Source organism: Paroedura picta, chromosome 16 (genome assembly GCF_049243985.1).
Source record: "Paroedura picta isolate Pp20150507F chromosome 16, Ppicta_v3.0, whole genome shotgun sequence".
In the NCBI taxonomy this organism is placed as follows: Eukaryota; Metazoa; Chordata; class Lepidosauria; order Squamata; family Gekkonidae; genus Paroedura; species Paroedura picta.
Genome location: NC_135384.1, coordinates 11,538,678 through 11,551,232, shown reverse-complemented (window position 1 = coordinate 11,551,232; position 12,555 = coordinate 11,538,678). Strand labels below are relative to the sequence as shown.

General features: G+C 45.4%; 1 protein-coding gene across 1 annotated transcript in view; it reads right to left on the bottom strand.

Annotated features, from left to right (window-relative positions):
• LOC143825220 (scavenger receptor cysteine-rich domain-containing protein DMBT1-like) overlaps positions 1-12,555 on the bottom strand; it is a 57,511-nt gene that overhangs the window by 25,354 nt on the left and 19,602 nt on the right. The window contains exons 12-15 of the mRNA XM_077313244.1: positions 11,556-11,861; positions 10,485-10,799; positions 9,564-9,780; positions 4,091-4,266 (exon numbers count right to left, since the gene is read on the bottom strand). Coding sequence (XP_077169359.1) covers positions 4,091-4,266; positions 9,564-9,780; positions 10,485-10,799; positions 11,556-11,861 — 1,014 coding nt within the window. The remainder of the gene's footprint in view (positions 1-4,090; positions 4,267-9,563; positions 9,781-10,484; positions 10,800-11,555; positions 11,862-12,555) is intronic.

Genomic DNA, 12,555 nt, shown 5'->3' with positions numbered 1-12,555 from the left:
TTGCCCCCTGCAAAATGATCTTTTGCAATGCCCTCATTTGATTCCGGTCACCCTAGAAAAAAGGAGATCTCTTCGAACAGAGAGACAGCCAGCTGGAGAAACCTCAGGGCAATCAGTTAACATATGGTATTCTTTTACTAATTTGGCTCCTCGTGCTGTAGACCGTGTCCAAAGTCTCTGTTTTTTCTGCTTTCTTTACTCTCCTGGTCAATGGCTCGCTGTCGGGACTCACTCATTGGCTCTTAGGTCTCTGTCTGGGCAGGGGGCACCATAAATACTCCCCTAAAGTGGGAGGGAAGGACTGAAAATGGACACATTTTTAAGCATTTAAAACCAGGTTTCATTTTTAAAAATGAATCGTACTACAGGTCTTTGGGAAATGTGGTTGTAAAGGAATTTTCTACAGGTAAGCAGGTTAAAGCCTACCCTTTTCAGAAGGAATCATAGAATCATAGAATCATAGAGTTGGGAGGGGCCATACAGGCCATCTAGTCCAACCCCCTGCTCTACACAGGATCAGCCCAAAGCATCCTAAAACATCCAAGAAAAGTGTGCATCCAACCTTTGCTTGAAGACTGCCAGTGAGGGGGAGCTCACCACCTCCTTAGGCAGCCTATTCCACTGCTGAACTACTCTGACTGTGAAAGGATTGCCATGTTGGTCTGAAAGATTCAAATCCAGGAGCACCAGGAGTGGGGAAAGAGTGGGTTAAAATCCAGGCTGGTACACATAAATATGCAAAGAATGAGTGTAAATCGGTGAGTTTGTTTAAAAGGGTGGGGGACAAACCGAGAAAAGAGGTGGGACCAGATCTGGGAAAGAGACATGATTTATGCTTGCATTCAAAGATTAACAACCACAGCTCAGAACTGAAAAGAAACAAGAAATTGGCCTTCATTATATCAACTAAATAGAAATGTTGTACTGCTAACTAGGGAGATCAAGAAGGAAAAAAACAGGGTCTGTATACACACTGCTATAGACATTGAATATATTTATTCTTACATTGGGCAGGAAATGCACTAAACCACTATTTGCTGTTCTTTTACTAGCAGCTGACTGTATTCCAATTTCAAAATGGGGAACTGAGGTTGAGAGAAAGCATGTATGTGTCAGAGAGAAAGAGTTGCCAACTGCCTGGAGGAGAAAAAAAAAGTCCTGTCTTACCAGCTTAACAGAATGTTATTTACCTCCCTTCTACAAACAGCTTAGTCTTCCAGTTTCCACAAACTAAGCTTTTCAAAGAGAAAAGGTCAGGACATTCTCCTCAAACCCCTGGACTCTTGGCAGCTCTTTTCTTCAGCACAGTGCAAGTTTTGAAACTAGGGATGAATCCGCAGTGAGGATTTCCCCCATTTCAACCATCAGAATCCTGGATTTTTTTCTTTCTTTACTGCACAACATTGTCCTCCAAAATGCCTCCCATTGAAACATAATCAACAAGCCCAACAGAACCAAAGGAGAACCAGGGAATCCCAGCAGAACACAAGTCAATGTGGAAAGCCTGACAAAACCCACAGAAGCCAAACAGAACCCAGGGCCAATGTGGCAGTGCAAGCTAAACAAAAACCAATAACACTTGACAGTAGCCCAACAGAACCACAGGCAGCCAGATGGGTCTGTAAGACACTCACATAGCCACAGAGAAACACACACTAATATTGGTTCCCCCTAACATGAGATCCTATTTGCCTGTGACAACTGTCTCCTTCCCTCCTCTCTCCTATTGCCTGGAAAACCCACCCAAGGGGAGGGAACCAAAGCAAAGCAGGCTACCTTGGAGAGCTTTAAAGTTTAAACTGCCAGTTCTGGATATACCAGAAAGTATCTGGATATATTTAGGATCAAATTTGTTTTGGTCTCAAGTAAATCTATGAGAAATTAGACTGAGAGACTCCTTGGCCCAAGGTCAAGCAGGAAGTATGGTGGCTGAATGGGGAATGGAACCTACTTCTGCCAGACCCAAGACCAATACAATAACTGAGGGGTGGCTAAAATGTGGCTCTCCAGATGACCATGGACTAGACTTAACATGTCTCTGTCAATTGGCCATACTGGCAGAGGCTCATGGTAACTGTAGTCCATGGATATTTGGGGAGCCACACTTTGGCCACCCAGACAAGACATAGGCACAGACAAGGCCGTTTAGTTAACAACCCAACAAGACCATGGTAAGAAGAAGGAGCTATGGAAGTCTGTCACATCATCGGATACCAAGAGATAGTATGTCTTGCAGGGGCAGATGGGGAAGTCATTAGCAAGTGTGTGATGTCACTTCCAAGAGAAACCTGGAAGTAGAATTATGCTTCTCTAAGAAGTACTGGAAGTGACATAATGCTGTCAAACAACAAGCGAGATCCACCGTAGAGAAGAAATACATCACTTTTGTTGTTTTGGGAAACAGATGAGGCTATCGAGCCTAAAGAAAGCAAGAAAAAAGGGTAGAACTCTGCTCAGGATTTACTTTTCCCTTCCAGTTGGGGTTATCAGGCAGTGTGAGCAGGAGAGCTGAGGTGGCACAGCAGTGCAGGAGAATGTTTACTTAATAGAAAAATGCAACCTTATGTATTTATTGGAGGTTCTCACTAGAAGGCAATGTGCTTCTATTGCTCTCATTTACAACAGTGTGCTGGATGGCTGTTTCTGTCAGCCTTTCATGGAGATGGGGTTTTGCATCCCTGCATACAGGGAATATTGGAGGGAGGATTGGTGCCTGCTGGGGGAATTCTATCATGTTCTGTCAATTAGAGTCAGTTAACAGACTCTAATTCTCTGCTTCTATGTACTTGTGTGTTTGAGACAGTCAGCATCTCGATAACTTGCTGCAACAAGAAGAAACGGTTTATGAACAAAGTTTACCTCAGTACGGAACGTGTAAAATTGAACCTATGTTTTTTGTAACGATTTAGCCAGTTGAGAAGCGGTTTAGTTACCCCACTTTCTATTATTTCATTTACTCCAGGGCTGACCTCTAGTGGTCTAATAAAGAGATGAGTCGATCTATTGATTTACTTATCACTAAAATCTCTGTGGTTTATGACAAAGACAAGCACATGGTCAGGAATTTTTAATAGTGAAGGCCTCATAATCTGTGTTATAATCAGTATAAATCCCTGTTTAAAGACCTGGTTTAGATCAAGAGCCACTAATTATAAGTGTTCATTTTAAAATTTAGTTTAGTTTGGTTATTTTATTGTATCTTTGAAAGAAAATATTACAATTTTTAAAATGTGGAAACACATCTACTGGCGCGCTCTCTGAAGTACAAATGACTATGGACATGCCATGCATCTGTCCTGCCCCCAGGGTGAAAACCAGTTGATAGAAAAGAAGATGGCGGCTGCAGTTGGCCAGGGCCAGCACTGATCTTTGCTCGAAGTGCTGCCACCACTGCTGCTCATCTTCCATGGCCGGCCCTGCCAGGAGTGCAGGGCTGGGTGCGGAAGACTGACAGAGAAGGAGGCAGCAGCTCAGTGAGTGGGCCTCAGTGCCAGCCCTGGCCATCCCCCCACCACCACCACTGCCTGTCTTCTGTTCCATTCCCTGCACTCCTTCCAGAACCAGTTTGTTGCAGATTATGTGTTTCCACATAATCTGTGACAATCTGATTCTCAGAAAAAAAAAATGTCTAAGTAAGGAAAGGCTAGACAGAAGCAGAAAAAAACATATAATTAGGGCAGAGTTTCTGGGAAAGGAAGTTATACCCATAAGTAGCTCTCACCCAATCAGGACATTCAGTGACATAAAACAAGCATATTGTTTCAATGAATTTAGCAGACTGTGAACAACCTTCTTGGTATCATAAATGAAAAAAAATCAACATCATTCCAGACTGGCTTTTTCTAGCATTCAACACAAATGATTTCTGGCATTCAACACAAAGGCTGAACTCATTTCTCTGCATGTTGCAAAAACCCAGAAGATCCTAGGTAGACCATTGACTAGTGGACCATGATCTGCCTCCTGCCCACCGCTGCTGTAATCTTATCTCAAATAAACAAGCAGTGTGAGGAGCTGCAAACAGTGGGAATCGTGTGGGTGGTGGTGGGGAAGGTATCCCTTTGCTAGGTCTGAAGGAAAAGGCACTCACCCCAAAGACTGGCCAGGAGAAGAAGGGTCACTGTCTTTTCTCTGAAACCCTCTTCCAGATACTGAGAAGGGACAGCGAAGGCAAACATTGCTCCAGGAATTCTGCTACCAGGGAGCTTATTCCTTCCTTGGACAGGGTATCCAAAGCCTGGGCGCTTTGCAATGACCCTGGTAGATCAATGCCATGGGCAAAGGTTGGGTGGGATGGGAAACAAAACTCAGGGGAAGGACTGGTGGAGAGTGGGAGGGAGGAGTCAGATGATCAAACCCTGTCTAGCTATCTGTCCGGCAGCGCTGTTTCCTGAAGGTTGAAAATTGTGATGCAACTTTCAGTTTGGCTCTGGTTGTTTTTGCAGGTGGCATTATATTAGATTCTGCTCCTAACATTTTGCCTGCACCTGTGGCTGGTATCTTCGGGAGTCTGTCATGACAAGATGTGTGCATCAACTTTCAGGTCTCTCCAGTGGTGCTCATGAGCAGCACAATGGGGAGAAACCTGTTATCTGGATCGTGACAGCGGGTGGCTTGGATCTTCTCCTGCAGACACCCTTGATAGGCTGGTGCAGAAGGAATAACAGGATAAATAGGACGGAATACAATCTCAGAAAAAGAAACCTATCCAATATACTTAATACTATCAAAGACAAAAATAGTCTATCCTTATGTGTTTTTTCTTTTCTTATTCCTTTAATTATCGGGACTTCTACCAGAACGGCATCCTGGGCATGTCCGTTTTCAATGGAAAACAACTTTCTTCAATGGGAAGTTCTCTAATTAGTCAATTTTCAAGTACCATGGATCTCTATCCAATAGCTTATTCAATAGCTCTAGAGCTGGTGGCCATTTGTATATTATTACTGGTTTAAAATACAACGTCTCTGTCATTCAGGTTTGACAGAAACAATCAATATGTCCTTCCATACGAGGCAAGTAGTTTACTGTATGTGCCTATGGGCCATCACAAAATCGATTCAGTCCATTTTACAAGGGCATTCAGAATATGTACGTCATTCCAATTGCATCCAATTACTTAGGCAGATCCAAAGATTTTTTTTAATGTTTCTCTTCTTTTTGCTGACTGTTGCAATGATAAACAGTAATCTCTTCTTGTTCTTGTTCTTACCATTGTTGTGCTGTATTATTTTTTTTCTGATGTAGAACAAGTTCAATGTATTGTTTATATTCTAGGTGAACAACCCTGAGCCTCAGGGGAGGGCAGTATACAAATACAATGAATGAATGAATGAATGAATGAATGAATGAATGAATGAATGAATGAATGAATGAATGAATGAATGAATGAATGAATGAAACTATGTTTAAGGTGGCAAGATTTTACTCACTGGCATGTTCCTTAAGGAAACAATTGGTTTAGTACAGGCTTTCTCAACCAGGGTTTCATAAAAAAGCCCTGGAAAGCTTTCCCAAATGGATGAAGTTAATTTTTAGATCCATTTTTAAAATTTGTTAAACATTTATCAGGTGATATGACCACCTATGGTCATGTCAACCCATCCCCTCCTTTCCAAAATGGCCAATGATAGGCCTGGAGGGGGTTGGGAAGTGGTGGGGCATGTACACAGCTATGCTTCCCAACCATGTTCTTCATGATTGTGCCACTTCTGGGGTTTCTCGCAGCCTGAACAATATTTCAGGGCTTTCTTAATGGGAAAAAAATTGAGAAAGGCTGGCTTAGTGTTTTAATAAGAATGAGTAAGATGTGGGAGGGCAGGAATGCTTATCACAGTCCTAGCCACATTAGCAGGAACAAGATGTCCCCCCATTCTTGACCTTTTAAAATGCTGAAAACACTATAGTTGGGGAATCTGCTGTGTGTTGTATACGTGACTCTATAACGATAGTTCCCTTAATGAGGGTGTGAGGAGTTTGTGGTTTTGTTGCGTGCATTATGCTTTCCAGATAATTCAGTGATGTAAGCACAGGAATTGTGCTTGGTTTCAGATTCAGGGCATTGGCTTTGTTCGAAATATTGCTTGGACTGGTTAATGTTAAAATGGCCAGCATGGTGATTAGTTAATCCATTTGCTAGCCGTTCCCATACATTTCAATGGGAAACTTGCTTCCACCATTAACTTCTTTTCTCCCATTGGGATGAATGCTTAGGGACTCCACCCATTGCTCAAAGGAATTCTCTCACCTAAATATTGCTAGACAGGAGAAGGTCTCCCCATCTAGAGGTAATGAAAGGCAAAACACATTTTCAGCTTGAACTGTCTCTTTCCCCAATTTAGATGAGACAAAATCCTGAGGGATCATAGTTCTCACCAGAAGGATTGTTTCTGCCAAAAAAAGAATGCAGACAGAGGAGAACAATGGTCTATGTTTCATGGGGAAGCTAGGCTTGGTAGTCGCACATGTGCTTGGGCATTTATACATGTCATAACAGAAGGCAAGTTATCAGCTAAGACACATAGGTTTTCGGAGAGGACTTAATTTTAGCAGTGGAAGAAGTCCATTGGGATAGTGGTGTTTTTTTTTAAATAGCCTTGTTGAAACACAAACACTGCATCAACTGAAAATCTCGTGCTGTCATAGGAACTCTGCAGAACCAAGTCACTGCAGTACAGATTTAATGCATATACGGTTGCTGTCCGGATACAGTTCAAGGTTTTGGTTTTAACTTTTAAGGCCTTATGCGGGTTGGGACCCACAAATCTGAGGGACCGCCTATCGCCCTATGCCCCCCTGCAGGGCTTTATGCTCTGTGGGTGAAAATGTATTGGTCATTCCCAGCTCCAGGGAAGCGCGCCTAGCCTCAACCAGGGCCAGGGCCTTTTCGGTCCTGGCCCCTACCTGGTAGAATGAGCTCCCAGATGAGCTTCCTGTGTTCCGCAGGGCCTGTAAAATGGAGCTCTTCTGCCAGGTCTACAGTTGAGGCTAAGGCTGGCAAGGTAGATCGAAGCCCCCCCCCCACCCCAGGTATGAGTAGTTCATCGTTTTGGACCTCCTACCTCACCCCTCTAGTAGTGGAGGGTTTGGTGGGGTTTCTTTTCACCATGTTGAGATTGTCATGTCTTTTAACGGGGGGGTTTTAATGGGGTTTTACAAGACTTGTAACCCGCCATGAGATAGCTTCGGAAGTGGCAGGGAATAAATCGAAGCATAATAACAACAACAACAACAACAATAATAATAATAATTATTATTATTATTTCATTCTATTTCACAGATTTGTATGGCAGCTGCCAGCCCCGTTGGAAGCCTCAAATGCAACTCACAAACCATATTTGAATATTAAAAGATCAATAAAGAGAGCGGAATAACAACACAGTAAAAGAGTAGCCAGGAGATTTCATCAGGTGCATTACAGTGTTGATCATTCTGGTTACACCATTTCCAGATCAAGAAGACTCTGTTCCGTGAAGATATTAAGAACTCGCACGCAATATATTTCTCCCAAGTGAGAGAGCCAGGCAGTTCGTTCTCACTACTGGACAGCTCACATTTGCTGCTTATTGCTGAAGTAGACGTTTTAGGAGATCTCTGGATCTGCACTTCCTCATCTTCTCTGTTCCTCATTGAGATGGGATGAGTATGTGTTCAACTGAAGATACCCTATGGAACGTTAGCCTTTATGGAAGCAACAGAAAAAGAGCAAAGCATGAGTCATGGTTGCCAAGAGAGAGGGGCCCAGGGGGAGGGCACAACATTGTGAAGGCAGGCATGACCCTGCTGGTGCTTTTTATTGCCTGGCCCTATGTAACAATAGGGGCTGCTGCGTTTCTAGGTATTAGTAACATCAGCAGGAAGCTCAGACACCATCTCCTGCAGAGGTACACAGGAGCATGTGCCTGAGGTCCTAAATACATTTTATATTGTAGATCCGAAATGCTCTGAGGGTTCTGTGCTTGGAACTTAATTCCTAGGCACCTAGCAACCCAATTGTGATGGGGAAGTTGGGTTCCATTTCTCCCCAAGAGCCACCAATAGGAGCTGACGGAATGCTGTTGAGAAGGACAACTGAAAACAGCAACTAAGCGAGTTGAAGGTGACAGTTGGGAGTGGAGAGTGCGGGAAGGTGAGTGAAGCTCTGGAAGAGAACCCTGTAAAGTTGACCAGAAAGGGTCAGTTTGTAACAAAGGATCCCAAATATTGGAATAAGGAAACACTTCAGAAGGTCAGTGGCCAAGAAACTTTTTAGTCTCTACCTGATCTACTCCAGTGTTAGGTACAATCCATAAGTGGAAGTTAGCACCTTCTTTGTTCAAAGGGGGTTGGTTCTCAGGGGAACATATACACAAGCTGAGACTTCAGTGTGTGTTTGTGTGTCTGAGTGTGTGTGTGTGTGTGTGTGTGTGTGAGAGAGAGAGAGAGAGAGAGAGAGAGAGAGATAATAAATGGTGTGACAGGCTTTTGGTTGAGGTTAGTGCTAGCGCTAGGGATATCATGGCCCCTCCTCAGGTTCAGAGGAAACATGTGTAAGTTTAAACACATCCTGACTACTTAATAATTGATAGTACACTACCCCACCCCGAAAAAGAATCTTGTCCTTAACCTCATGCCTTTGCAAACCTTTAATTTGCTACTAGGCTTCCCCCCTGTAGAGGAGTGAATGGGGGATTGTAGGCAGCTCTCCCAGGGGACCCCTTTTAAACTTCAGGATAAAGGGTGGTTGCAATGCTCAAACATCTTTGATTAGATTCTTCATAAGAACCACACGTTGTTTTGTCTCAGCTGAGTACTGTTCATGGCATCCCCCACCCCCTAAAGTCACCCACAGAAATGTCCCCTGTGGGGTGGGAAACACCTGATTTTACCTTTTGGCATAGTTGGCATGCTCTGTCTCATCGGGATTGGCACCTGAAGGCATGTTCCTTTCCTGGTAGACCTTTTGTGCGGCCCACGAAACACACCAAGACACTGCAGATTGCCATAGACTTTATTGACGGAGTCAGAAAACAGGACCCTCACTTCTTTTTCCCCTCTCTTTCCTGCTTCAGCAACTCTGGTGCCAAGCAGACGGGGGGGGGGGGGCTACCCCCCATCAGTCCCCCCCTACTCATGGAGAGAGCCATGCCTGAGAGAAAAGATGAGAACAACCAGCACTGCTATAACAGAAATAACCCTTTATTGTGAAAAAAACGGTGGGTGGTAGCATGGGGAGAGTACTATGATGGGGAATACGGGTCCCTGGGCTTTATAATCCTTTTCCTTCTGGCAAGGTGCCTTGTCTGTGTAGACTGCCTAGTTCCAGGGGTGCAGTGGTGGTGCTGGGTGGGGTAATGGGCTGGTGAGATGGGGTGGATTGGCCCATTCCCTGTTCTCCCTGGCTTCCTTTGAGGACCACAATTCTTTCTACCAGGTCCCGCATTCAGTTCATGGATCACAAAGTCCCGTGTAGGATAGTATTTCTCTCCTCCATGGAGGCATTGAAAACCTCTCTCGCCAGTCTGCCTTCTTCCCTTTGGGTCTCCATTTCCCTATTGGAGATTGCCTCCAGCCTATCCTAGTGCTCTTTATCTGAGCGCAACATGGACTCAATCAAGGACCTGCACTGGCGCAAGTCCTCGTCTTCTCGATCCAGGAGCCTCTGGCCTAGGTTCGTAAAAAGGGAGACACATCTCTGTCTCTGCTGCTCCCACGTCAGGTGCTTCTCTGTAGACAAGGCACTCCTGGGATCCTCGGATGGCGTAAGCCTCTCCTCTGCATGTTCTTCCTGCTCCCCTTTCCCTGAAAGTACACCAGAAAATAAAAAGGAAAATAAGTTATTAGGAATTTTGAGAGCCACACAGCTTCCTTCTAACAGAACAAGCCTTGCAGCAGTCATTGCACCTTCCTTCCCCTCTCCCCTGAGGAGAGATTTTACTCTCACAGGGAGGGAAAGACAGCATTTGTGCCTAGGGGTCATTTCCTGCTGCTGACAGACATTCAATCAGCATCCTTTGCCTATCTCCTGGAGTCCCATGAGCGAGTACCCACCAATCTCAGTGGAAAAGATTGTCCATGTCATTTTCTGCCTGTGGTGAGGCCTGACCCCTGGATTGTGTTGAACTCTTGGGTTGTTGTGTCGATGTTTCAAAAGACAACCCCCCCCCCAAAACCATACACCTCCAGTGGCCCAAAACAGCCTCAATCTCTCACTTCTTCTGGCTAAGAAGGTTCATATTATGGATGGGAAACGTAGCTGTTGACATGCCCACCCAGGGCCTCTTCCAGCTCCATTATTGCCCATTTTGGGAGGGGATCATCATGACCATGTATGGTCATATCACCCAATAAACTTTTGACAAATGTAAAAATATATATTTTGAAAAAATAAACTCCCACCCATTTGGAATACCCATCCATGGCCATCAAGATACCCCAAGATTTCATGAAACCCTGGATGGGAAAGCCTGTCATAAGGAATTATCTAGTTTCCATTTGCCCCTTACCTGAGCACACCACACTGGCATCTTCTCCATGGTGGCAGTTATGTGTTCCCCAAGGCTGCAGGCGGCAGTCCGTGAGAGCAGCTTCGTTCCCCTGGCACTTGACGTCATCCAGCCAGATACGATCCGTTCCATTTCCAAAATGAGCTCCTTGTGGGGCTGATATGGCCTTTCCACAGTCAAGTTCTCTGCACACAACTTGGGCACTGTTCATATCCCAGCCATCGTCACACACAGTCCCCCACTGATGGTTGCGGAAGACCTCAACTCTCCCAGAGCAGCGGCCTGTACCGTTGACCAATCTGATCTCATGGGGGTCTGAAATGGTTAAAGGAACTGTTACTTGGCCAATCCTGACCGCTCAACATCTCGTGTTTTCATTCCCACTTTGGGAGAGAGTTTGATTCCCTGCTCCTCCACATGCAGCTAGCTGGGCAACCTTGGGCTAGTCACAGTTGTCTGACAACTAAGCTTCAACCAATGCCAACCTATTTTACAATACAAAGCCGTTTTCCCTTCTGAGCAACTTACATAGCAAAGCTCCTTAGGCACACAGGATTGAAGAAGGGGGGTGGTGGTGTGTGTGGGGGGGACAGGCTGGAAGTTCCTACAGCAAAACCACAATTATTTGGCAGAACCAACATGGTTGTGATACCCAAAGGAGGCTCAAAACAGCTTACGCTTGCCTTCCCTTTCTCTCTCCACACCAGACGCCCTATAAGAAAGGTGGGCCTGAGAGAACTCTGACAGGACTGCTCTGTGCGAACAGCTTTAACAGGACTTTGACTAGCTCAAAGTCACCCAGCTGGTCACATGTGGAGGAACGGGGAATCAAACCCAGCTCTACAGATAGGGGGCCGTAGCTCTTAACCAGGACACCAAACTGGAACATCCTTCTCCTCACAACTGCTGCCAACCCTTCCATCCTTTAGAAGCTTTGCAACATCCTCTCTGATGAAGTATTACAATGAGCTCAACAGCTTGTGAAATGTTTTTGCACCCAGTTGGCCTGACATGGATTTTCACAGTGAACACGATAAACTCTCAACATTGTATCATGTTCTGCTAGATTACCTGAGCACTCCACACTTGCATCCCTTCTGTGGTCACAGCTATGCTCTCCCCAAGGCCTTGCTTGGCAATCTTTCACTGAGTCTTCTTTCCCCATGCAGTTCACTTGGTCTAGCCAGATGGGGCCAGATCCCTGGGAGTAGTGTGCCCCGCTTATTGCTGCTAGTGCTTTCCCACAATGCATCTCCCGGCACACCACTTCCGCATCCTGGAGGTCCCAGCTGTCATCACAAATGGTCCCCCACTGCTTGTTGTGGTAGACCTCAACCCTTCCCGAGCAACGATTTGAGCCATTAATTAGTCGGATATCTAATAGGACAAACAAACACACACACGCATTAAAGATAGTAGCACACCCATGGAGGAAAGGATTAGGAATCCAGTTGAAATCCCCAGGATAGGAGGAATTCACAGACCACAACACATTCCCGATATATTTCCAGTATGGAGAAAGTTCCTGGGATTGGGAAAGGGCAGATCAAGGTCATTCCTCATTACCTAGCTGGCTGGTATGTTCCTGGCTGCGCAGAGGATGCAGTCACAGAGGACACGGGCGACTGGATTACTTTCTGGCATAGTAAACGGCCACAGGTTTTATTGTAAACATGAGCCTAGGCACACCAAAGGGGCAGATCCAGCTACGAATGGCCAGCAGACCATTCGAAGCCCACTGCTCCAGCAGGCCAACCAACTTTTGGGACCGAGCAACACCCCTGGTCAAGCTCACCCCAACCTCTAGGTCTGCTGGGCCCCATAGGAGGGTGATATTGGTGGTGGCCCTATGGACGCTAGCCTCTGTTAGGGTTAAACCATCACCCAAACAGCGAGGCAGCTCCTCCCCTGAAAAGGCACTGCTGCTTAGTGTGCAACCAGGATATGAATGTCAAGACTACCTTGGTTCAATTCAAAGAGCTCAGGAGGTGACCCCAGGCCCTCGTAATGATCCAGGCTCATTGAGGCAATCCCAGCCAATCCCAGCCAATTTTCAGCATTCTCAGAACAG